The following is a 27,717-nucleotide window of genomic DNA, read 5'->3' on the forward strand; positions in this document are numbered from 1 at the left end:
TCGCGGTTCAAACAAACTTTTTGTTTGCGTTCGTCATGGGTCGGGTCAGAGGTCATGCGTCGGGTCAGAGGTCATGCAGGTGTGAATTAGCTGAATGCGATCAATGGTTTCGTGCTCGGTGTGTGAAAGCACCGTTTTTCAGTGATTCGCTTTGCTTTATCGTGTCGCGCTCAGTGTGAAACACATTAAGCTTCATTATCAGGATAAAATCCTTTCTGATTCAGAACATCGTGTCTAAAAAAACACAATGATTCTGTGGGGATTCTTGTTATTGTCATTGGTGTGTTTTAACTGCGGGATGTTTCTAGGGTCTAGTGTTGATAGAGATGTTTTGCAGCTGGAGAGTCCCTCAGGTCTGATAGATGTTCTTGTGTGCAGTCTGTGGTGATGAAGCCAGCCCGCGGGTCCGGAAGGGCCTCCACACGGGGCCCCAAACACCCCGCAGAGAAGAAGACCAGCAGGCCTCACGTGAGACGCAGCTAAAGATCATTCATTATGATTATTACTACTGCTTTATTTTGCCATTGCAGCCTTTTATTCAACATTTATAAGACACTGCACACTATAAATAACATGCTTACAGTCAAACCAAACATCATTCAGACACCAGATATAATTTGTGATATTGTTTCACTAGTGTGTGCAGGACACTATAGTTCATTTCTGTAAGTGAGGAGAGCAAAATAAAGTAAACTGTGACATATTACACCCAATAATTCTTCATACAGTGACTACCAGTAAAGATTGGGAGCAGAAATGATTCGGACACTTTGAGCTGATCATGTTTTGCTGAAGTGTGTTTTCTGTAATTGCTAATGCTCTTTTTACACACACACTGAACAACATGAAGCATTGCTTGGTCACTGGTTGAGCTAAACTGGTATTATCTAATTGTGTAGTTCAATTTAACAGCTGACAGATATTCAACATAATTCATGTGTGAGAGTCTAACAGAGACAGAGAGTGAGTGTGTGTGTGAGTGAGATGGAAAGAGAGAGACAGAGAGTGAGAGAAAAAGAATTGTCAATCTTGATTTCATGGTGACTTTAACTTAGTTTATTCGGTTCTCTAACCCGAATTTCATGTAATGCATTAATAATGAAGTGTATTAAAGTGTTGTCGTCTCTCCTCCAGAAGCCGCCGGCCGGAGCTGAAGGCCCACACGCGGAGCCGCCGAGGACCGGCCGCGGTGAGTGAGCGGCGGCGGGAGACGTCTGTGCTTCAACACACTCGCAGACTCGCTCAAACTCATACGCCAATCTGTTAAAGAACGTTTGCCAAAAAACAAAAAAGAAATCAATGAGTTGCTAAAAATGCTTTGTTTCCTCTTTCTTGAGAAACTGAATATCTCACAAAAATCTCCTGTGTTAGTATATAAAGCTTGTTTCCGCCACAGAATAAAAAAATTACGATTTTTTATCTCACTTTATAACTCGCAATTGTGAGTAAAAAAAAAAAAAAGTCAGAATTGTTGGATATAAACTCACATGTGCAAGAAAAAAATATTTATAAACATTATATCTGACAGTTTTGACTGTTTTTCTCAGAATTGTGAGATATTAACTTGCATGTGTGTGAAAGTCACCGCACAATAAATGTGTAATTCTGTCAGTTTTCTTTGCATTATGACATTATTCCTTTGACATTTAAGCAATTTTCACATTACTAATGCAAAAAAAATCAGCATTACAGGAAATATTTATACATTTAATTGCTTACTGCTTTAATGCTGATTTAATTTAAATGAAAAAAAACGTTGTATTACAGAAATGTGAGACTAATGAGAATCATAAAAGAATAGAATTTATTAGGGCTGTCAGTTAAACGCGTTATTAACGGCGTTAACGCAAACCCATTTTAACGGCGTTAATTTTTTTATCGCGCGATTAACGGCCTTTTTGGCCTAGCAAACTCTGTAGTTTCTTTCACACGCTTTTGCAACAGGACGTGGCGCTGCGCTATGAAACCCATTCATTTCAATGGCTCCAGCTAGACCGGAAACAGGCACGCCACACACACTTGTTTGGGCTTGCGAGCCGGCCAAATAGTTGGTTAACGTTAGTTTTGAGTGGATGACGAGCGCGAGACGCCAAAATGGATGCCAATAAGATTCTGAATGGAAAGTTTACTTTTAAAAAGTTGCCAAATGGTTCCATTGACGAGACCAAAGTGATCTGTGTGTTTTGTCGTTGTGAACTGAGCTATCATCATCGCAGCACGTCCAGTCTGAAACACCACTTGATGATGGCCAAGCACACACACACATACACACACAGCTGATGCGAAGCTCCGCCCCCTCGTCAATATCAGGACCTCGTCAGTATTTCTTTCACCCTTTTATTGATGGACAGTGTTACATTGTGTGAGAGATTATTTGCTCCAAGTGAAAATGTTAGTGTGAAATTGAACACAGTATATGCCAATGTTGTTTTCAATAAAAAACATTTGCACAAAGCAAGCCGATCCACTTTTCCATGTTGATAAGAGCATTAAAATGAGAAAAAATAATGGGACAAAAAGAAATCAAGAGACATTTAGAATAGATAAAAATGTGCGATTAATCGCATTAATGTCATAGATAACTCACGATTAATCGCAACTAATCGCGATTAAATATTTTAATCGTTTGACAGCACTAGAATTTACACAATAAAGGTGCGAGATAAAAAAAGAAACGAGATTCCGTGGGTGAATACTCGTATTAGACTTCATTACAACCAAATCATATGTGATTCAGATTATTTGAATATGTGCAAGTCTGACAGAAGCGAGTAAATGATGACAGATTTGATGTTTCCGGCTGAAGAATCAGTGATATATGATCTGACTGTTTATCTGTGGTTGTCTTTATTATTATTATTACCTGATTCACAGGTAAAGCCTCAGCGATGGTTGTTAAGAGTAAAAATCAGGGAAGTTGGAAGCCGATGAGCAAGTCCTCCTTACTGGCTGTGGAGAAAATGCTGGGTTTGTCCATTCTGTGAGTATAACGTTATGTAATAATCTGTTATGCAATGATTATATGTGTGTGCTGTGGCAGATTGCTTCATCTTCACGGCCTGATATTGATGTTTTTTATTCATGGCTTTGTCTCAGATCTGCTCTGGCATTGAAAAACAGAGAAAAAGAAGAATCGCAGATGCATCTCAACCGGATCAAAGATCGGTGAGAGACGTTCTGGCAAACCTCTGGATCCCAGTTATGAACAAACGTTCTTCCTGTAACGTTAATAGAACGTTCGTTCAAGGTTATCAGGTCAAAGTTATTAATAATGTTCTCAAAACAGCACATTTAAAAGTAACATTCCCATAATGTTTGAAGAATGATGAAATGGGATGTTTCCATAACGTTCACATAACCAAGGAAAATGTTTTTAAAGTCCCCCTGTTATGAAAATCAAGCTTTTAATGTTGTTTATATGTCTATTTTTAATATGCTTTAACCCTTTAAGTGTCACCCCCCTTTTTTTGAATATACATGAAAATGCACATTTCGAACTTAAATGGTTGTAATTCAAGAATGCTTTGGAATATAGACGTAAGATTGGTCTTGTTTTAAAGAAGACATTTGGCAGATTTTTGTAGAAGTGAAATAAATTAAGAAAGTGAAACAGAAAAAAAGTTATAGAAGTTTGAGTTTATGAAAATGTACAATGTAAAAAATTTAATTATTCATATTTTATATAAAATACATATTTTTAAAACCTGGGCGACTGTAAAACGGCAAAAAAATCAAAGCCAAAAATCTGAACAAGTTGTGTTTCAAATTTTAGGTTGATATCTCAAAAAATGAGCTTTCAGTAAGATTTTGTTTGGGCGCAGTACCAAACTTTTTCACTAGGTCACAACCAGACTCCATTACTGCCCATATAAGGGCGCCTCCATTTCCATATGTGTTTTGAGTGAAAGGAACCATTATTTCCACAATTTTCATACAATTTATGAAGTAGACATCCTATTCAGAAGTAATATGAGAAATTTGGCAGATTTTGATATGATTTCAACCTCTAAGAAACATAAAAAGAACACGCATGTGCATTTTAGCTTCCTGCCACATCATATAATTTTTTTCTTTATATAAAAAAAAAAAATTCAGACCTTTTTTTTTTAAATAATTGAATTGATGCTATCTTTTGAACTCTTGGCATGAAAACAAACTGAGGTTTCTACCCTTCTTTCATGATTTTTCATGTTCATCACTATTTCAAAATAAAGGTCTAAGAGTATGAAAATATTATTGTTGCAAATTGATAAATTACGGCTCCTCTGTAATTTATTTTAAAAATATATCACCAAATATGGAAACTAGAGATTGTAAGCTTTCAAATGATATATAGTTTGTCAAGATTAGTTTAGGTTTAGTATGGGATATTACTGTTTTGTAAAGGATTTGGGCCCACCGGTGGGCCCGTGACAGACACACCATGTGTAAGTTCATAAGTCGACAGCATTGCTGAGTATTTCCTCCTTAAAACTGCAGTGAACCAAAGACAGTCTCAAAAACACGGTTTGAAATCGCTGGTGTTTCTGACGTCACAAACGACCTTGTAACCAATCAGATCAACGTGTGATCGTCAACCAGTGGATCTCTGAGCTGAGTGAGTGGAGGCGGGGCTCATCTGCATATTCATAGAGCCGCGCATACTAAACGAGGCGAGGGTGTCGAGTTACACTCAAGATATTTTAAGGCATGAAGAATAAACGAAAAAAACGTTTAAATGTGTAATTTTGGTGATCAAAGATGAGTTTTAAGCGATAAATGATTGACTACAGGAGGACTTTAAAACATGTAATAAACTGGACATTTTGAATGTTCAAAGATCATTCAGAAATAACGTTTATAACTTAATGAGAATGTTAGTAAAACATTTTTAGAACATATTTTTGATAGCTGGGATAGAAGTGTCTAAAAGCCTGTTCACACCAAGAGCTATAACTATATGAGCATCAACACCAGTGGACGATATTGTTCTGTTGATTCTCAGTTTTGTCGTCTGTCGCTTTAAATGTTTGAGCTCTGAAAGAAGAATGGATTCTGATTGGCTGTCAGTGTTTTTAAAGTTGTTCATCTAGAAAAATAATAATTTTTTAGGAGCTTAAAGTGCTTGAATTTGACTTTTTGAAATTCAAGTCCTGGAAAACTTTTGAAAACAGACAGTTTTATGAAAAGGTACTTTTATTAAATTTTAATGTTTAATTTTATTGATAAAACAATCTTTTCACACAAAATGAACACTGCAGCCCGTCTGATATAGAGCCATTTCGCATGGCTATGAGCGTAATATTGCTCATATAAATATCCAAGTATATTATACAGCTTTTATTCTTTAGATCAATCATATATTCATGAGAAAAATAATCAGTTTGAACGAGGAAAGCGATATCTTTGTCATAGTATCCTTTCAAATGTTAAAGTTACCAGTCATTGCATGTGCTGCACTTTATTTGTTTTATTAGTTTATTTTTATTTATACATTTACCTTTTTTAGAAGTTGAAAGATAATAAAGATATTGTTTGATAAGTGAGATCTCTGATTGTAGTTCTTAAAAAACTAAAAAGTAGTGCTTGAAAACTTCTCGAAAGTCCTGGAATTACATGTTATAGTTGTGCTGTGAACTCTTTCATATAACCATCATTATAGTTATCGTCCTTGGTTTGAACGAGCCTTAACTCTTCCACAATCTGTCTCCGCAGGTTCCTGGCCAAGTGTGCGCAGCTTCCTGTTCCCACAAGTAAACATGGAGACCTCATGCGCGTGTCCCATCAGTTCAAAGCTGAGAGTAATAAATCCCAACACGGCAAGAAGACGCTCGAGTCTCTAGAGGTGATGAACGGGTCAAGATGATCATTAGTTTTGTTCGTGACATAACCAGACATTAACTAATTTGACACATGCGCACAAATATATTCAAACGCACATACCTATACACATGTGCACGTCATCAGCGTTTTCACAGATTCACGTTTTTGAAGTTTGCACTTTATTTTTATTTGTATTTTTTATTATTCAACGCCTGCACCTTGGAACCTATTTCAAGGTTTGCGTTCTCGAGCACTAAACACTGTTTTCGTGTTAATGAGCGAGTCGGAGCGCATTAAAGGGGTGGTTGAATATGATTTCACTTTTCTAGCTGTAGTTAGTGTGTAATGTTGCTGTTTGAGCATAAGCAACATCTGCAAAGTTACAACGCTCAAAGTTCAGAGCAAAGGGAGAGATTTACTTTTAGAAATAGTTTTTTAAGGACTACAACAAACGGCGGGTAGAACTACAAGAGCTTCCTCCCGGGTTAGTGACATCACGAACCCTAGAATTTACATAAACCCCGCCCCCTGAACACGATTTATAGATTATCAAGACAGAATATGCTAATCAATGACTAGAAGATAACTCCACATCAGAAACATAATCTCATCAACTAACCATTCAGAAATGTCCTGTTGCTTCTACATGTCGTCACTTCTTCTTCTTGAGTCTCTCCATCTTTCTGACTCCGGTTTGATCATAAAAGGCTAAAAGTTTTTGAGATTTTCTGTGTGTGTGTGTGTGTGAGGTAAAATGACTCGAGCTGTTGAAGCTCCGCCCCCTGTGCCGGGAGCAGCAGCTCATTTGCATTTAAAGGGACACACACACAAAAACGATGCGTTTTTGCTCACCCTCACAAAGTGACAATTTTAACATGCTATAAAACAATATCTGTGGGGTATTTTGAGCTAAAGCTTCACACACACACTCTGGGGACTTCAGAGACTTATTTTACATCATGTGAAAAGGGCATTATACCACCCCTTAAAGGGTTTTCTGTTAGAGCGGTGTCGTGTTAGCGGCCCATAAGTTAATAATAACTACCATAATGATCTTTGCAATGGAAGTGAATCAATCAAAACTAACTTTATCTGGACAATAACTTTATTCTAGAGCTGCTGTAAAGCCAAACAATCTCTGTTACTGTAATCTCCTGTTATCACTGTAAAGCTGCGGTGAAACTCTATAGTGTTAAAGCGCTGTATAGATGAAGGAGACTTGACTTGATTAAGCTTTGCGTGTGCTGGATCTGTTCAGGAGAACATGCGCTCGGTGGTCAGCACTCTTGAGGAGATGGAGGTGAAGATGGATCGTTTGGAGGAGCAATGCAGGATTATGAGAAGCAAACTCGAGGATGAAGAGGAAAAAGCACAGGAGGTGATGTGCTGACACAACCCAGCAAGCCATAGCCATCATTTCACCGTCTAAGTTAACTATAGACCCGATATAGTCCAGATATGAGTAACACACGTCTAGCCAAAATAACCTTGAATGTTGTTTTCGCCAAAATAACTTTTGAGATGTATGATATTCCATCATGTACAAGGTTTCATTTCTTTGACATGTTATTTAATTGATGACTGGGATATGGTTAGACCTCTATTAAATCTTCACTGTATTTTCACAAGTTTAGCCTGGGCGTCAGGGCTGTGTTTGGACGGCTGTTAGACATCTCTTTTAAACACTGGGAACTGGTTTCGCTGGAGCAGTCTGTGATGCTTGTATCTGTGGTTGAATCATGGCGTTTGACTGTGTTCCAGTTTCTCCAGCTGTCGGAGCAAACGGTCCTGCGTGTCCCTGCCGTATCGCCTCGCTCCGCCAATGAGCCGACGCTACAGGTACGCTTCACTGGAACTAGTCCAGTTCACTGTGAATGAGTCATGTTTCACTGTGTTATCACTGTGAAGCTGCTTTGATGCAATCTGTATTGTGAAAAGCGCTATATAAATAAATGTGACTTGACTTGACTTGACTTGACCTCAAAATCAATGACAAGTTAGTTGTTTTTTTTGTTGCATGATGGCATTATTTCTTTGCCAGTTTTGACATTACTGTAATGCAAAGAAATACACTATTGCGTTACAGAAAATATTTATGCATGTTAGTATTTACTTACTGCTTTAATGCCGATTACAGTAAAAAGTAAAATTGTGAGAATAATGGAAATAATAAAAAAGGTTTGTTGCGTTGCACACACACACACACACACACACACATTAAACTTCCCATTTGGCAAAACACCGGTGTATCATATTTTCAGAACTCTGGGAAAGTAAGACCATAGACCATATTTCACCTCAAAATCAATGACAAATTAGTTGTTTTTTGTTGCATGATGACATTTCTTTATCATTCTTCACGTGACTAATGCAAAAAAAAATCGAATTTGGAGTACATAAAAATATTTATACATGTTAATATTTGCTTACTGCCTTTATACTGATTTAAATTGCATTACATAAATGTGAGACTAATGACAATGAAGAAAGAATAATACAGATACGTCACGCTTCACTTGAACATCAGTCGAGTTTACTTTGAATAAGTCATATTTCAAGGCAAGCCAAGTCTATTTATATAGTACATTTCATACACAATGGCAATTTAAAGTGCTTTACACAGAAAGAAATTAAAATAATCACAAAATAAAAGCAAGGAAAATTAAACCGGTTATAAAAGTAATTAAAAGATATATGATCCAGTTATAAAATGTATTAAAAGAGTAAAAAGATGATGCATTGATAAACTTCGCATTTGGCAAAAACACCGGTTTATTAATTTTAGATATTTATATATATTATAACTCATATTACACCTCAAAATCAATGACAATTATTTTTATTTTTTTTGCATTATGACATTATTTATATAAAAAAAAAATGTTAATATTTGCTTGCTGATTTAAATTGCATAATTGCATAAATTGCATTACTAATGACAATCAAGAATAAGAATAATGGAAATTACAAAAAAGGTTTATTGCTTTGAGGTAATGTTTATTTTATTTAATGTTTATTTTCCATAAAAATAATGTCACTGATGTTTGACAATTTTCACATTACTGTAATGCAAAGAAATACACTATTGCGTTACAGAAAATATTTATGCATGTTAGTATTTACTTACTGCTTTAATGCTGATTACAGTAAAAAGTAAAATTGTGAGAATAATGGAAATAACAAAAAAGGTTTGTTGCGTTGCATCAATTAATGATGATTTACAGGGAAAATGTTTATTTGCTATGAAAATAATGTCATAATGCTGAAAATCTTTTCCTAATGCATAATGTAATTTCTTACTGTTTTAATTTGATTTCGAGTGAATTGGGACATATTTTAGTCTCCCAAATAAGAAAGTTGTTTTGTTCGATTGGTTGCCATCTTGAGTAATATCAATATTGATTTCATCACTTTGGAATTCACATGTGGAGTTTACTTTGACTGCAAGTAGTGTCTTGTAGTATATGATCTCTGTTAATGATAAAACAGACTAGTTCTCTTGAATGCACTCTTCGAGGAGCCAGTAACCACAAACATGTGAGACGCAGGTCAGAGGCGAGGAGAGAAGCGGTATGCGCGAGAACGTAGCGCTCAGACACATCTAGCGCTTACACTGAAAAACAGTAGCGCAATGAAATGGAAAAACTGTGTAGCTCTTAATGCTTGAAGAATCGAGAGTTAGGATGTTCTCAGGCCTGCTTGTGTGTTGTGAAAACAAAGTGTTTGTCATGATGGCATAAATAGCGTGAGGTTTTGACACCGTCCTCGCCACATTTTCACAGAAATGCACGCTATAGTGCACAGAAGTCCTGTTGAGACACATGTGTTCACCTTATATGGGACAGTGACAGCGTTATTCAGACAGACTTGATGCAATCTTTTCAGGGAAAGAGGTTTCAACACTTTTTAGAAGTGTTCTGCAAGTGCTTCACAATGTGCTTTTATTAATGCGACTAGGATCCAAAATAAAGGGGTCGAACGGGTCACGAAAATCACGGTTCGGATCATTTTCCGGATCAGCAAAATACATTTATTTATCATTTACTACTTAAAGCTCACTTGAAGTTTTTCGCTACCACATCAAAAACTACTAGCCTAACTTATAAAGTTTAAACATTATTAAAAACAAGTGAACAGTCAGTAATAAAATAAGAACAAATACACACATTACAAGCAGAAATGAACACTATAAAGTCTAATATTAGTAATCAGGTACAGATATTAATAATTAAGCCTAAATGTAAAATAACACTATTTTTTCACTGTAGAAATTAAATATAGTTTCGTCTGTTAAAGCTGTATTGTGTTGTTTTATGAACATTAATGACGCGGACGACAGCAGGAATATTAGGTTGCTGTCACTTTAAGACCGACTAAACTAACACACATCCGGTTTTTCTTTCTCAACTGTTGACTGATGACATAACTGAGAGATATACTTGCCGAGACGGTGTTTAGACATCATTATGTGTGTGTGTGTGTCCATTCAAGGGCAAGGAAACGCGAAAGAGGAATCAATTCAGTGTTTGAGCGCTGTCTGAAACACACACACCTCTCTCTCTCGCACACACACACTCACTCTTTAACACTCACTCTCTCTCTCTGCGTGTGTGTGTGTGCTCACAGATAACACACGAGTCCCGATATTCGCCTCTTCTTCTGTGTTTAAAATTGTTTGAATGTGTAAATTGGGAAGACAAAACACGTCCAAATGATAAACTTTCACTCTATAATGGTTAAATTTAGCAGTTAATCTGCGAATCACACGCGTGCCGAACCGTGGGGAGCGGATCCGAACGCATCACGGTCACCTGAGATCCGTTGCACCCCTAACACACACACACACACACACACACACACACACACACACACACACACACACACACACACACTCACTCTAACACACACACACTCTAACACACACACACACACACACTCACTCTAACACACACACACACACTCACTCTAACACACACACACACACACGCTCTAACACACACACACACACACACACACTCACTCTAACACACACACACACACTCACTCTAACACACACACACACACTCACTCTAACACACACACTCTAACACTCACTTTAACACACACACACACACACACACACACACACACACACACACACACTCACTCTAACACACACACACACACACACTCACTCTAACACACACACACACACGCTCTAACACACACACACACACACACACACACTCACTCTAACATACACACACTCTAACACTCACTCTAACACACACACACACACACACTCACTCTAACACACACACACACACACTAACACACACACACACACTCTAACACTCACTCTAACACACACACACTCACTCTAACACACACGCACACTCACTCTAACACACACACACACACACACACACATACACACACACTCACGTCTCACTCCCACACAGCACACACACACTCACGTCTCACTCCCACACAACACACACACACACACACACTCTAACACACACACACACACACACACACACACTCTAACACACTTACTCTAAAACACACACACACACACACACACACTCTAACATACACATACACACACACACACACACACTCTAACATACACATACACACACACACACACACACACACTCTAAAACACACACACACACACACACACACACACACACACACTCTAAACACACACACACACACACACACACACACACACACACACACACACACACACACACACACACACACACACACTCACTAACTCTAACACACACACACACACTCACTCTCTCTAACACACACACACTCTCTCATTCTAACACACACACACACACACACACACTCTCTCATTCTAACACACACACACACACACACACACACACACACACACACACACACACACACACACACACACAGACAGACAGCAGTTTCAACACTAAACACTTTTTAGAAGTGTTATGCAAGTGACTCACAGTGTGCTTCTGTGTGATTTGATTCGTCTGCTAAACTACTGTTGTTGTTCCTTCAGGAGCAGCTCATGAAGATCGTTCCCAATCCTCCGGCAGTGGTGCGAGCTCTTCAGGCGGTTCCGGTCCTCGGGGACGCAAGGGCTTTTCTGGAGCTAGCACATGAACAGGTGGACTCAGTACAAGCCCGTAATGACAAAACCCCGGCCTGACCAGTCCGTTCCTCAAGCTTTACACACTCACAGAAACAGCCGATCAACAAAACAACTGCTCATTTATTTCAAAATGACAAGTTTGCATTGAAAATGACACTGAAATTACATTCGTCTCAAGCATTAATGCAACAATATCAACACAAACGCTGGAATTCAGAAGATTTAGCTCATCAGATCATGTACGGCGAATTGAACAGCAGCTTCTTAATCTTTAGTTTGTTTAAAGTTTTAGTTTGTATGTGCTTTGTTTAATGTGTGCCAGTAAAAAAGTAGTTTCTACTTTAAGACAGTTTAATTTAAGCCTTCAGTCAAAGCAAGCAAGTCCAGAGGTAAAGCCTTGTCTTTCATTTGCTGTAGAAATGCAAAGTGCTACAATAATACATCATTAAAAAGAAAATCTCACAGAATTGGTGTCCGAAATGCTTTCATGTCCATCGAATGGTTATAAAATGGTCTCAGTCCATCTCTTGTGCAGAGATTTATACCGTATGTGATATGAGGTGCAACATGTTTATTCCTGTTGTCAATTTTTCATCGTTTGCCGACTCCAAAGCACTGGAGATCTGGGGTGTGTCTCCCGTACACTCGCGTAACTCTCTGCTTCACTATCATAATACGAGGCATCGATGAGGAAATCCACTAGCGAGTCGCGACTGTTCCCCGAAACCGTATTGTCGCACATTGGTCGTTCTCCCACGTTGGTTGATGACGTCACGGGTACGGGAATTGTAATGCCATTTGTGTTACGACGCGCCTTTGCGTACTTAAAGGGTAACTGTCGTCAAAATGCAACCTAGGGTCTTTTTGTTAATCTACCCGAGGCAAACTTTCGTTTAAAAGCATAATTAGAATGGAAACGCCACTTTTAAGTTTGACCGTATTTTCGTTTTCGGTTCATAATCCTCACCATGAAGTCTAATGAACGCCATGGAAACTAAACAATCAAATTACACTTCAAATTAAAGATGTTTTCTGTCATTTTAGGTAGTTTTTTTTCACGCTGATGTAAATTTAAGTGTTGTTTTTTAAAATAAGTTTGGTCTTTAGTTAGTTATTTGATGCTATAAAAACGGGAATGTGACGTCATGATTGACAGCTGTGATTGACAGCTTCTACACTGAGGAAGACTACACTTATTAAAGGAGTAGTTCACTTTTGAAAAAACTTTTGCTGATAATTTACTCACCCCCATGTCATCCAAGATGCCTATGTCTTTCTTTCCTCAGTCGAAAAGAAATTACGGTTTTTGATGAAAACATTCCAGGATTTTTCTCCATATAATGGACTTAAATGGGAACCATACGGTCCAAGGTCCAAAATACAGTTAATAACAGTTTCAGATGCAGCTTAAAATGTCTTTAAACGACACCAGACGATGAATAAGGGTCTTATCATGCGAAACGATCGCTCATTTAAAAAATAAATAACAACGTTTAAGTTTTATAAGCTCACATGCTCGCCTTTCTCTGTTCTGTGTGACTCTCCTGTTCGAACTTGTTCATCAAAATGAACAAATCTTTTTTCGAGTCAATTCGTTCATTTCGGTCGTTAAATGAATCAAATGACTCGAAAAAAGATTTGTTCTTATTCATCGTCTGGTGTCGTTTAAAGACATTTTAAGCTGCATCTGAAACTGTTATTAACTGTATTTTGGACCTTGGACCGTATGGTTCCCATTTAAGTCCATTATATGGAGAAAAATCCTGGAATGTTTTCATCAAAAACCGTAATTTCTTTTCGACTGAGGAAAGAAAGACATATAGTATAGAAATATACTATTTCTAATTTTGCTCCGTTTCCAGATTCAGTCCTAGACTCGTTCTGACACACTCGAGCTCGTTCACACATGCGCACTCTTCAAACACGACACTTTAAATCTCTCGACAAACTAAACGATCTAAATTACATTTGTATGTGTTCTAAACAAAAGATACAGTTGCACTGAATGTCAGCTTAGGTATTTTGCTCAGGATTTATTGAGTCCACACGTCATGCTTCTGACCGCAGCTCGAGATCTGTCGCTCACACACACAACTTTGCGATTCTGTTTGCGAATGTTCGTGGGAACGATGGTTTCGGGAAACACCGACTCGCTGAACTGATGATAACGACAGAACTTGTGACCATACTTTGGCTAACGATGCTTTCGGGAAACACACCCCTGGTTGGTTATCCAATTTTTGTCGTACAGATCGGCCTCTTGAAGCTCCACTAAAACTGAGAGTCTCTCCTCCGCAAAGACTTTCTTCGTAAAGACTCGGATAATTCCTCATTGAAGACTCGCTCGATCGTGGAGAGAAGTGACGCACGAACGGTGCGTCCGAGTCCTCGAGCCGCGAACACGTACATGACGGGATTGAGCGCACTTTTTATGTACACTAGAAATAGCGCTACGTAAGCGCCTCCAATCGCTCCCTCTCTGACCTTCTTCCAGTCCGGCCGATCGTATGTAAGAGCCCTTAAAAAGCGGCATGTAAAGTAAGGGACCCAACAAGTCAGAAAGAGGAGCATTGTGAGGAAGAGGACCCGGTAGAGACGAGTCAAACGCTGGGATGTGTAACTCGGTCCAGATGACGAGGTTGGCGAAGACACGGCGCCTTCGGCCTTCTTCGCGCAAAAAACCACTGCTATATTGCAAGACAAGAAGATCACAAGTGGTAGCAAGAATCCTGCTACGGTTTCCACAACTATTAAAGCTTGTCCTACTCCCATTTCGCTTTCAATGCATGCCGTACGGTTCTCCCAGAGAATGATTTTAGCCGTGCTAATGTAAGGTGCCGCGAATGCCGCGGCTAACACCCATATGGCAGCGCATGCTAACGGCACGGCCCACCGAGGGCGTTTCAATCGCGCCCAAACTGGTCTCAGCAGACACAAGCAACGCTCCACCGCGACGGCGCACAGCAAGAACGCGCTCGCGTACAATCCAAGACAGCGCAAGTAAATAACCAGCTTACATACGGGCTCCCCTAATGTCCAAGTGAAGTGGTTCGCTAAGTACGGTAGCATTAGTGGCGTACGCAACAGCAGCACCAAGTCCGCAAGCGCCAGGTTCACGACGTAAATCCGAAAGCTGTCGGCGCTTTGCGTCTCGCGGCTTGCTCCTTTATTCCGGCACCAAACTCGAACCCCCAACGCCCAGACCACCAGACCGTTCAGAGAAACGCCCACGATGAAGATCGCCACGGTCACGATCATCTGCAGGACTCGCATGCCGTCGCTGGGGTAGATGGTGGTGTGTGTCGCGTTCATCGGGGCGTCGGTAGACATTGATTCTCTGTGAAAATACAATAACACATGGTTTATCTTTATGTAAGCATTTCACTCTTAAAAACAAAGGTTATAAAAGGGGTTTTCCTGGCGATACAATAGAAGAACCCTTTTTGGTCCCCCCAATCGTCAAGTCGCGTCTCCTTCATCTATAGAGCGCTTTAACACTATAGAGTTTCACAGCAGCTTTACAGTGATAACAGGAGATTACAGTAACAGAGATTGTTTGGCTTTACAGCAGCTCTAGAATAAAGTTATTGTCCAGATAAAGTTAGTTTTGATTGATTCACTTCCGGTGCAAAGATCATTAGTTATTAACTTAGCGGACGCGCAATAACATCAGTGCATTGGTAGACATTGATTCTCTGTGAAAATACAGATGAGACGAGTTCACATACAGTCGTCTCCAATCACACGTGGATCTTTATTGTAAGCATTTCACTCTTAGGGCTCTAACACACACACCCGGCGCAATGCAGCGCCAAGCGCGACACAAGTGTGTTTTGCTAGTTTCAGCCCGACGCAATTTTCATTTTCACGTCCTACGCCACCTCGTTTAAATGGCAAATGCATTTGTGCCTATTTGTGCGCGTATGGGCTGCTGGTCTGAGAACGAGTGTGTGTTCAGGAGCATTTGCTGGAGCGTTGCTGTTCTGAGGAACTGAAATAGACTGAGCCGTTCATCAACAACAACCTGGTCTAGCACACTCTGCTTATTACACACACACTCTGCTTATTACACACACAGGGACATGCAGCTGCACACAAACTAGCCAAATATTAAAAATAAAAGGATTACAATGTAAAACATTAATATTGTGTTCATAAAGATATGGTGGAATCTGGTTTGTCCCATAGATGGTCTTTTTGCGATTCAACCTCACATTTGATTTCTTTATTTGAATCCGCCAATCAAATTTCTTACAGAAAGGGTTCAAATATTCTCAGAGATAACACAGCTTTGACATTCAAGGGTACATAAAGCATATCTTACGCCACACAGCAAGGCTGCCTATCACAGCAGATATAGAGCAAAATTTTGCCAGCTGTTTAGACTTTCCTTTCGGTAGCCCTGCCAGTCTCAGTCCACTAACAGCCGATTTGTGGACATGTCCCAGGCTGCCAAATATCAATGCCACAAGCTTACATGCATAGCCTAGGTCACTAATCTTTGCAAGGAGGGGTTGGTATTTAGTCATTTTTTCTAAAAAGGCTATGTCCATATACAAATCATAAACACAACCTATTTCAAGGACTAGCACCTCCTTTCTATCTGTATCCATGAGCACAGCGTCAGGGGTGTTAGGGATGTTTCTAAACAAATCATCAGAGCTGTTAAACCAGTCCGGTATTACTCGTGAATGTTTATACATAGGCATATTTTTTGGAAATATGTTTTGAACAGCACTTGCAATGAGATCTACAATACGGTCATGGCGTGCTGTGTATAACCCTTTGTACATATTACAGCCATTTACAATATGGGCAACTGATTCAAGGTGATCAGAGTTAGAGTGCATTATGCAATGTGGATAGTAATTTTCAGGGTACCATAATGCTAGATTGTATCTGGTTGGTAACACCTGTAGTCTGGCCTTGACAGTGAAGTAAAGAATATCCGCCCCTATTGCAGCATTTCTGTACATAGAATGAGAGGTAGAATGGTCAGCATGAGCTGAGTGAACCTCACACACACACACACACACACACACCAGGGCTGCCAACTCTCACGCATTCACCGTGAGACTCACGCAATTGAGCCAATTCTCACGCTCTCACGCCACACCCCCGATTTCTCACGCTGAAGTGTCAACCCGGTCGGTCAAATGCCTGAAAGATAAGTTTATCTATAGATCTACCAGTTGAGCCATTCGTGATCGACTAGTTTTACCGCAAATTAGTTAAAATATCCTGTAATCTATAGCGAGCGAGCGTGCATGCGAGACAGATGTGTTGAGCTCTTAACGGCGCGCTCCTAACCGCGCACGCGCACGACGGCAGAGAGGTAAGCGAGCTTGCGTGTCTTTCGCAACACAACCCAGTGGACAGTTGCACTGTATTGAGACAGTTGAGAAATAATAATATTTTTAACGTTTTCAACAATAATTGTCATTGTTGAACCCTTGCTCTTATTATATTTCTGATTTCTCAGTTTTGTCATTATTTTAGCAAATCATTTATTTTATATGTTTTGAGACAGTTTGTTTTAAGAAGTTTAGTTAGTAAAAGAGTAAAGTAAAAGTTAAAACTTTTTTTATTTAAGTAGGCATCTATTTTTTATTAAGTAGGCCTATTTATTTTGTATTAATACATAACTTTACTGTATTCATTCATAATGTATCATTATTGCGTGACATTTGTGTCAATAATCGTCAAGCACAGGGGACTTCGCGTAGTGGGAGGGGGCCCCCAAATCAAATTCTGCTTAGGGCCCCCAAAAGGCTCGGACCGGCTCTGGAGACCAGACAGACAGTGTGAGTTTTTTGTGACAATTGTGAGGGAAATACACAATTTATTCCCATAAACTGTGTAGTCAGCCGTTCTCCCTCCCATCTGCACCGTGTGAATTGTGAACGCAGGCAGGTCAGTGAGTTACAGGGCGCTCCTTGTCTCCATCCAGTTTAGGCTGGTAATAGGCCTGTTATATAGTTTATATAGAATTAAGTTAGCAATAGCAGAGTTGTTTGTTTTGCAGCACTGAGCAGTTATTTTACATAACTTTATCATAAAAACAGTACAAAAGCATTTCCAGATGACAAATATGGACATGCCTAGTAGTTAATGTTAATTATTGTTTTCTAAGAACAGAATGTCAATTAAAATGTTAAATGTAAAATTAAATGTAATGTAAATCTCCCAAGAAATTCTGTACAGATACCAAATTGACAATCAATATATTTAATACACTTCTGCTAATGCAAGGATTTTGTGTTTGTATTTTTCCCCACACCAAGCCACGCCCCTCAATAAGCCCCTCCCCCATAACCCAAGCCCCGCCCCCCCAAATCTCACTCTAAGCTGAACTCAAAAGTTGGCAGCCCTGCACACACACACACACACACACACGAGCAGAGCCATTTGCGCTCTAGAGAAGCGTTCAGTCTTTCCGTTTGCAAATTGCTCCATCTAAATAGCGAATCCGCCATGACACGAGCGCAACTGGCTTTTAAAGGGAATGGGAAATTACACTCTGATTGTTTTTTTTGCACATTACGCCCAAAACACACCCATTACTCATTAAAAGAATAGAGACAACACTTTTAGACCAGCGCCAGGAGCGCCGACCATTTTTCCTGTCGTTAAACTACTAGCAAAAGTGGATTCGGACGCCCTAAGTGCACTTAGGCTTTAGACCATGCGCTGACATCGTTCAAATAGGGCCCTTAAACATTTTTTTGTAACATCAAGTAGCATAAGGAGTCTTATAGTTTTTATATCTTGGTTAATCATCTGTTTACTAAATTGGACATCATGCATCACTAGCTATATTTTTAAGCGAGAATTCATACTAATTCTGTGATATGAAATACTTAATTTGCTGTAAATTTTTGGCCTGTAAATAAATGTATTTGTGTTATTGGATTGTAATTTGCAGTTACGTCGAAAAAGTAATCTGATTACGTAATGCACATTACTTGTATTGCGTTACTTTACTTGTTACTTTATTCATGTAACGAGTAAAGCAATACAAGTAAATCAGATTACTTTATTCATGTTACTTGTAATCCATTACTTTACTCGTTACATGAATAAAGTAATCTGATTACGTAATGCACATTACTTGTAATGCGTTACTTGTTACATCAAAAAAGTTATTGATTACGTAATGCACATTACCTGTAATGTGTTACTTTACTCGTTACATTAAAAAGTAATCTGATTAAGTAATGAACGTTACTTGTAACATCAAAAACGTAATCTGATTACATAATGCATGTTTCTTGTAATCGTTACTTTACTCGTTACATGAATAAAGTAATCTGATTACATAATGCATGTTTCTTGTAATCGTTACTTTACTCGTTACATGAATAAAGTAATCTGATTACATAATGAACGTTACTTGTAACATCAAAAAAGTAATTGATTACGTAATGCACATTACCTGTAATCGTTACTTTACTCATTACATGAATAAAGTAATCTGATTACATAATGCATGTTTCTTGTAATCGTTACTTTACTCGTTACATGAATAAAGTAATCTGATTACATAATGCATGTTTCTTGTAATCGTTACTTTACTCGTTACATGAATAAAGTAATCTGATTACATAATGCATGTTTCTTGTAATCGTTACTTTACTCGTTACATGAATAAAGTAATCTGATTACATAATGAACGTTACTTGTAATGCATTACTTTATTCGTTACATCAAAAAGTAATCTGATTACGTAATGAACGTTACTTGTAATGCGTTACTTGTAACATCAAAAACGTAATCTGATTACATAATGCATGTTTCTTGTAATCCGTTAATTTACTCGTTACATTAAAAAGTAATCTGATTACGTTATGAACGTTACTTGTAATGCATTACTTGTAGTGTGTTACCCCCAACATTGCTCATTTCAGAGGAGTTTTAAACACCTGATCGCTAGTTTTTGCACAGTCTGAAAACATCAATAGATCAATGTAGATTTCAGTCTGAGGGTTTTAAATTTGTCCATTTTGAATATAATCAGAATGATCAGCTAATTAGGGTAAATCAGCCACAGAGTTGGACCTTCACTGGATCTTTGATCACTTCCTCATGTTCTGATATCAAAGACATGTAAAGTTTAACTTGTATAAAGTTCTCCGTCTGCTGGTTGAACTCACTTGCATTTGCAATAATTTAAGCTATATTATATTTTTTGTTTATATTTGATATTTTTCATAAGATTTGATCTCATTTTATTTATTGGTTTGTTAAATACACAGTGTTGCTGTGTTATTACTGTATTATATTTAATACAGTACATCTTCACTTTAAGTGGACATCGGAAAATCTCTGAAAGTGTAAAATAAAATAAGTTCAAATCTTGTTTTTAATGCACTAGGTGCAATAAAACATGAGAAAATCCTGACTGAGGTTATCATAATTCATGCATGAAAGGGTTAAAACAAGTTTTTTTTCTTGTTGTGAGAAACATTTTTAAAAGTTTTCCCACTTTATACTTAAAAATAAAGGTTATTTTCTTACCTTTCCATTGCACAAAAGCTTCTGTAAAGTGGAAAAAGTTTCTTCACACTAAGAAAAAAAAGGTTATTTTAAGAACTGTTCGCTTAAATGTTCTCTGGAAACCAAAAAACTAATGATAAATACCAACAAGGAAACTTTTATTTTTAAGGATGTTCAATGGCGATCAAATGAAGCAAGTGCAGTTTCCTCTTTTCTTTTGAAAAGTCTTATGAAATTCTAATATTTCTATTATGAAATAAGAAATAAGATTTGATGCCAAACTCGTAAGACTAGTTCTTACGAGTTTGGCATCAAATCTTATTTCTTCAAGACTAGTCATAACTTTATAAAGCCAGTTACATAAAAAGGTGGATCAGGCTAATTTGAGTCACTGTAAAAAATATATATTTTCATGATTTATCACAACTTTTTTTTTCTTTTGTCAAAACTTAGATAATTAATGTGCTTCAGTTAACGATATTTTTGAGATTCTGTTGATTCAATCTTCTTCTTTGTATGAACTCAAATGTTTAAGTTCAATGAACTCTATTTTAAGGTTACTTACGTTTTTTAAAAAAGTTAAACCAACAATAATTTCTTACAGTGTAAGCCATTCATTTAACAGACGCTTTTATCCAAATAAGCAAAAAGTTTCAGTCATTATGACAGAATAGTACAAGATAGATATTAAGGATATAATTGTTAGGTTGTAAGACTAGTTCATATCCACTGTGTCTTATGTTTATGCAACTAGTCCCAATCTTAAAGAGACTAGTCTAGCCCGGGAGTTTATGCAACCATATTTTATACTAAAGGTGAAAAATAATATATAAACATTGCAAATCATGTCAAGGAAACTGGGTTTGAGTTTGTGCATGAGTGATTCCTCCGTACAGACGCACACAAGGGATATCGAGAGGTCACATGACTGGTTCTGAACACCTCGGACCGCAGCTGTCGGGTCATGAGCGGTCACATGACTGGCTCTGAACGCCTCGGACCGCAGCTGTCGGGTCATGAGCGGTCACATGACTGGCTCTGAACGCCTCGGACCGCAGCTGTCGGGTCATGAGCGGTCACATGACTGGCTCTGAACGCCTCGGACCGCAGCTGTCGGGTCATGAGCGGTCACATGACTGGCTCTGAACGCCTCGGACCGCAGCTGTCGGGTCATGAGCGGTCACATGACTGGCTCTGAACGCCTCGGACCGCAGCTGTCGGGTCATGAGCGGTCACAGGACTGGTTCTGAACGCCTCGGACCGCAGCTGTCGGGTCATGAGCGGTCACATGACTGGCTCTGAACGCCTCGGACCGCAGCTGTCGGGTCATGAGCGATCACATGACTGGTTCTGAACGCCTCGGACCGTAGCTGTCGGGTCATGAGCGATCACAGGACTGGTTCTGAACGCCTCGGACCGTAGCTGTCGGGTCATGAGCGATCACATGACTGGTTCTGAACGCCTCGGACAGCAGCTGTCGGGTCATGAGCGATCACATGACTGGTTCTGAACGCCTCGGACCGCAGCTGTCGGGTCATGAGCGATCACAGGACTGGTTCTGAACGCCTCGGACCGCAGCTGTCGGGTCATGAGCGATCACATGACTGGTTCTGAACGCCTCGGACCGCAGCTGTCGGGTCATGAGCGATCACATGACTGGTTCTGAACGCCTCGGACCGCAGCTGTCGGGTCATGAGCGATCACACGACTGGTTCTGAACGCCTCGGACCACAGCTGTCGGGTCATGAGCGGTCACACGACTGGTTCTGAACGCCTCGGACAGCAGCTGTCGGGTCATGAGCGATCACATGACTGGTTCTGAACGCCTCGGACCGCAGCTGTCGGGTCATGAGCGATCACAGGACTGGTTCTGAACGCCTCGGACCGCAGCTGTCGGGTCATGAGCGATCACATGACAGGTTCTGAACGCCTCGGACCGCAGCTGTCGGGTCATGAGCGGTCACACGACTGGTTCTGAACGCCTCGGACCGCAGCTGTCGGGTCATGAGCGATCACATGACTGGTTCTGAACGCCTCGGACCGCAGCTGTCGGGTCATGAGCGATCACATGACTGGTTCTGAACGCCTCGGACAGCAGCTGTCGGGTCATGAGCGATCACATGACTGGTTCTGAACGCCTCGGACCGCAGCTGTCGGGTCATGAGCGGTCACACGACTGGTTCTGAACGCCTCGGACCACAGCTGTCGGGTCATGAGCGATCACATGACTGGTTCTGAACGCCTCGGACCGCAGCTGTCGGGTCATGAGCGATCACACGACTGGTTCTGAACGCCTCGGACCGCAGCTGTCGGGTCATGAGCGATCACATGACTGGTTCTGAACGCCTCGGACAGCAGCTGTCGGGTCATGAGCGATCACATGACTGGTTCTGAACGCCTCGGACCGCAGCTGTCGGGTCATGAGCGGTCACACGACTGGTTCTGAACGCCTCGGACCACAGCTGTCGGGTCATGAGCGATCACATGACTGGTTCTGAACGCCTCGGACCGCAGCTGTCGGGTCATGAGCGATCACACGACTGGTTCTGAACGCCTCGGACCGCAGCTGTCGGGTCATGAGCGATCACATGACTGGTTCTGAACGCCTCGGACCGCAGCTGTCGGGTCATGAGCGATCACATGACTGGTTCTGAACGCCTCGGACCGCAGCTGTCGGGTCATGAGCGGTCACACGACTGGTTCTGAACGCCTCGGACCACAGCTGTCGGGTCATGAGCGATCACAGGACTGGCTCTGAACGCCTCGGACAGCAGCTGTCGGGTCATGAGCGATCACATGACTGGTTCTGAACGCCTCGGACCGCAGCTGTCGGGTCATGAGCGATCACATGACTGGTTCTGAACGCCTCGGACCGCAGCTGTCGGGTCATGAGCGATCACATGACTGGTTCTGAACGCCTCGGACCGCAGCTGTCGGGTCATGAGCGATCACATGACTGGTTCTGAACGCCTCGGACCGCAGCTGTCGGGTCATGAGCGATCACATGACTGGTTCTGAACGCCTCGGACCGCAGCTGTCGGGTCATGAGCGGTCACACGACTGGTTCTGAACGCCTCGGACCACAGCTGTCGGGTCATGAGCGATCACAGGACTGGCTCTGAACGCCTCGGACAGCAGCTGTCGGGTCATGAGCGGTCACATGACTGGCTCTGAACGCCTCGGACAGCAGCTGTCGGGTCATGAGCGGTCACATGACTGGCTCTGAACGCCTCGGACAGCAGCTGTCGGGTCATGAGCGGTCACATGACTGGCTCTGAACGCCTCGGACCGCAGCTGTCGGGTCATGAGCGATCACAGGACTGGCTCTGAACGCCTCGGACAGCAGCTGTCGGGTCATGAGCGGTCACATGACTGGCTCTGAACGCCTCGGACAGCAGCTGTCGGGTCATGAGCGGTCACATGACTGGCTCTGAACGCCTCGGACCGCAGCTGTCGGGTCATGAGCGGTCACAGGACTGGCTCTGAACGCCTCGGACCGCAGCTGTCGGGTCATGAGCGGTCACAGGACTGGCTCTGAACGCCTCGGACAGCAGCTGTCGGGTCATGAGCGGTCACATGACTGGCTCTGAACGCCTCGGACCGCAGCTGTCGGGTCATGAGCGATCACATGACTGGCTCTGAACGCCTCGGACCGCAGCTGTCGGGTCATGAGCGATCACAGGACTGGCTCTGAACGCCTCGGACCGCAGCTGTCGGGTCATGAGCGATCACAGGACTGGCTCTGAACGCCTCGGACAGCAGCTGTCGGGTCATGAGCGATCACAGGACTGGTTCTGAACGCCTCGGACCGCAGCTGTCGGGTCATGAGCGATCACAGGACTGGTTCTGAACGCCTCGGACCGCAGCTGTCGGGTCATGAGCGATCACAGGACTGGCTCTGAACGCCTCGGACAGCAGCTGTCGGGTCATGAGCGATCACATGACTGGTTCTGAACGCCTCGGACCGCAGCTGTCGGGTCATGAGCGATCACATGACTGGTTCTGAACGCCTCGGACCGCAGCTGTCGGGTCATGAGCGATCACATGACTGGTTCTGAACGCCTCGGACCGCAGCTGTCGGGTCATGAGCGATCACATGACTGGTTCTGAACGCCTCGGACCGCAGCTGTCGGGTCATGAGCGGTCACACGACTGGTTCTGAACGCCTCGGACCACAGCTGTCGGGTCATGAGCGATCACAGGACTGGCTCTGAACGCCTCGGACAGCAGCTGTCGGGTCATGAGCGATCACATGACTGGTTCTGAACGCCTCGGACCGCAGCTGTCGGGTCATGAGCGATCACATGACTGGTTCTGAACGCCTCGGACCGCAGCTGTCGGGTCATGAGCGATCACATGACTGGTTCTGAACGCCTCGGACCGCAGCTGTCGGGTCATGAGCGATCACACGACTGGTTCTGAACGCCTCGGACCACAGCTGTCGGGTCATGAGCGATCACAGGACTGGTTCTGAACGCCTCGGACCGTAGCTGTCGGGTCATGAGCGGTCACACGACTGGCTCTGAACGCCTCGGACCGCAGCTGTCGGGTCATGAGCGGTCACACGACTGGCTCTGAACGCCTCGGACCGCAGCTGTCGGGTCATGAGCGATCACATGACTGGTTCTGAACGCCTCGGACCGCAGCTGTCGGGTCATGAGCGATCACATGACTGGTTCTGAACGCCTCGGACAGCAGCTGTCGGGTCATGAGCGATCACATGACTGGTTCTGAACGCCTCGGACCGCAGCTGTCGGGTCATGAGCGATCACATGACTGGTTCTGAACGCCTCGGACCGCAGCTGTCGGGTCATGAGCGATCACATGACTGGTTCTGAACGCCTCGTGATGCTGGACGTGTTCCTGCGACGGCGAGATGCAGGAATGTGAACTTTTACACGCAGTGCCATTCACAACTTGTTTACACACATCCATAATGTGTTCCTGGTATGTGAACACACCTTCGGCAGCGCCGCTCTTCTAGAACATGTTCCTCACACACAGCTTTAAACCAAAGCGAAGACTTAAACTCTCTGAGAAACACTTGATTTTATTGGAAATGCATTTTATAGCGTTTAATAGGTGTATTAGTTATAGTAGCAGTGAGTCTTACCTTCTGTGGAGGCTCTGGATGTCTTGCATGGATTGACTCAGAGGTCTGCGAGCATGTGTGTGTGTGTGTGTGTGTGTGTGTGTGTGTGAGCTGGTGGATGATGAGACACACAGGAGTGTTTCCTGTGCTGTAGCCTATCAGTGAAGACAACAGAGGAGGGTTTATTCAGCTCGATTACAACACTAATGAACACCATTATTGCACTGGATGTCACCATATCGTATTAGTGCTTAATTCATGCGTCTCAGATGTGTTTATTAACCAGATTTTTAAAAAACATTTTATGAATAAAATGTGTTTGCCGAAGTAAAATATTGTGTTCTGTGTGATTTCATCAGAATTATAGTTTAAATAACCGTATACGGGCAACCTAAATTTACTTCACTATATTACTATTAAATCCTAATCTAGTCATGACAAACTATATATCGTTGGAAAGGTCTAAGACTCCTTAATAGATATTTTAGCGCTGTTTCTTTCTTACAAATTATGTATGAACAGTAATATATGAGTTTATGACAAGAGTGCGCCTCAAAAAATCTGTTTTTGACCTTTGTCACAAAAAGTTGACACACTTTTAATAATTGAAACTTTGGTTTTTAATGCTAAAAGTTCATAATAAAACATAATCTAGTATTTGTCAATAAAAAAAGATAAAATTGTATTTTAAAAAGTAAAGTAAAAAGTCCTCTAAAAAGTATAATATATATTATATATATATATATATTTTTTTTTTATTATATCACATATTTTAGTAGTTATCATAAATTAGGTATCATTTGAAAGCTTACGAACTCAGAATTCATCCTGTGAAAACCGTTTTGAAATTGGACGTTGTGTTACCATAGAAACGGTACTTTTTTTATTAGGCCCCTCCCCTTTTGGGCATCATCTTTCATAATTTACTATCAAAAATGTTCCAATCTTGACAAAACACATATTGTCAGAAAGGTCTGACTCTCAAGGTTACATATTTAGTGACAGAAGTGAAATTTGGATAGAAATTTATTAATTTGTTATGGCAGAATGCATACAATTAAATTCAATGGAACGCAATGTCACCCGGTGGGTATTTTTGGTATTACGTCTAAACAAAATCTCATGGGAACTTCAATGTTTGTGATATCAACTTCAAATTTGGAACACAACTTGGTTAGATATATGGCTTTGACTTTCTGTCTATATTAATTTATATATATATTTTTTTTTTTTAAGTATTTTTTTATATTTTCATAACAATAAACTTAAACTTCAATAACTTTTAAATAATTTAATTCTATTAATTTATTCCACTTCAGCAATAATCTACCAAGAGTCTTCTTTTAAAAGAGACCAACCATAAGTCTTTAGTACAAAGGCTTCATGAATTACAACCGTTTAAGTTTGCGTAGTGCATTTTCACGTCAACACTCAAAAAGGGCTGACAGCTAAAGGGTTAACATTTTGAATGTTTTTATTGTTTTTCTATTTTTCATGTGCTCCTCGTTTACGGTTTTTTAATTTGATTTCTCATCTATATGTTTATGCTGTGTTTTTGGGGGATATGAAGTTTTAATTTAAACCTATTTATGGCTAAAGTACACCATAAGCATGCTTATGAAATATTAATTTTTTTATGAAAACAAAACCTTAATGATGATCGAAATTAAATGCGAGTTGTTTCTGGATATTGATCTCTTCTGCAGAATATATAGTTTTAGAAAAGGTGTAATTACCACATCTGTCCAGCAGAGGTCCATTATTTTTCTGGATGTTGCTAACAGCTTTTGTGATGAATATTTTGTTAATATTTATATATATATTTAAACATAAAATACATTAAATCAGTATTATTGTCAAAGTTTGTATTTTTTGTTGTTGTTTGAGGTCTCTTGTTATTGGAATAATGCCACAATATTGGAATAATCGCATATTATTTGTTTTAATAATCCAAAAAAGCGTTTACTACAGTTGAGCGAGTGCATAATCCGAGCAGCTGTGAGTGAGTGGAGGCGGGACTCATTTACATATTCATAGAATCACGTATACTAAATGAGGCAAGGGTGTCGAGTTACATTCAAGATATTTTAAGACATTCACAGGGAAAAAAAAACATTTAAATATATAATTATGATTATCAAAGATGAGTTTTAAGGGATAAAATGATTGTCTTTGTAATAACCCTGGATTATCTTGAGCACAA

The 27,717-nt window shown here is 40.8% G+C and overlaps 2 protein-coding genes across 2 annotated transcripts; one reads left to right on the forward strand and one right to left on the reverse strand.

The window, feature by feature from the left end:
* Positions 1–359: 359 nt before the first annotated feature.
* cenpq (centromere protein Q) lies at positions 360–11,983 on the forward strand. The gene is made up of 8 exons (XM_056242389.1): positions 360–468; positions 1,135–1,189; positions 2,875–2,980; positions 3,097–3,165; positions 5,695–5,824; positions 7,061–7,180; positions 7,564–7,641; positions 11,834–11,983. Exons 1-8 carry the CDS (start codon positions 388–390, stop codon positions 11,981–11,983), a joined length of 789 nt encoding a protein of 262 aa, XP_056098364.1. The 5' UTR covers positions 360–387.
* Positions 11,984–13,984: 2,001 nt separating this feature from the next.
* LOC130077226 (C3a anaphylatoxin chemotactic receptor) lies at positions 13,985–25,599 on the reverse strand. Its single transcript, XM_056242390.1, has 2 exons — positions 25,536–25,599; positions 13,985–15,263 (listed from the first exon to the last, which is right to left on the reverse strand). Exons 1-2 carry the CDS (start codon positions 25,562–25,564, stop codon positions 14,198–14,200), a joined length of 1,095 nt encoding a protein of 364 aa, XP_056098365.1. The 5' UTR covers positions 25,565–25,599; the 3' UTR covers positions 13,985–14,197.
* Between the last annotated feature and the right edge of the window lie 2,118 nt (positions 25,600–27,717).

Source organism: Rhinichthys klamathensis, unplaced genomic scaffold (assembly GCF_029890125.1).
Source record: "Rhinichthys klamathensis goyatoka isolate OS25496 unplaced genomic scaffold, OSU_Roscu_1.1 h1tg000725l_1, whole genome shotgun sequence".
Taxonomy (NCBI): domain Eukaryota; kingdom Metazoa; phylum Chordata; class Actinopteri; order Cypriniformes; family Leuciscidae; genus Rhinichthys; species Rhinichthys klamathensis.

Excerpts from the sequence above, each read along its gene's own strand:
- cenpq (XM_056242389.1), top strand. The coding sequence starts at position 388 with ATGAAGCCAGCCCGCGGGTCCGGAAGGGCCTCCACACGGGGCCCCAAA. Across the intron at positions 469-1,134 it reads AGAAGACCAGCAGGCCTCAC|AAGCCGCCGGCCGGAGCTGA; the intron begins GTGAGACGCAGC and ends TCTCTCCTCCAG. Across the intron at positions 7,181-7,563 it reads AAGAGGAAAAAGCACAGGAG|TTTCTCCAGCTGTCGGAGCA; the intron begins GTGATGTGCTGA and ends ACTGTGTTCCAG.
- LOC130077226 (XM_056242390.1), bottom strand. The coding sequence starts at position 25,564 with ATGCAAGACATCCAGAGCCTCCACAGAAG. Across the intron at positions 15,264-25,535 it reads ATCCAGAGCCTCCACAGAAG|AGAATCAATGTCTACCGACG; the intron begins GTAAGACTCACT and ends GTATTTTCACAG.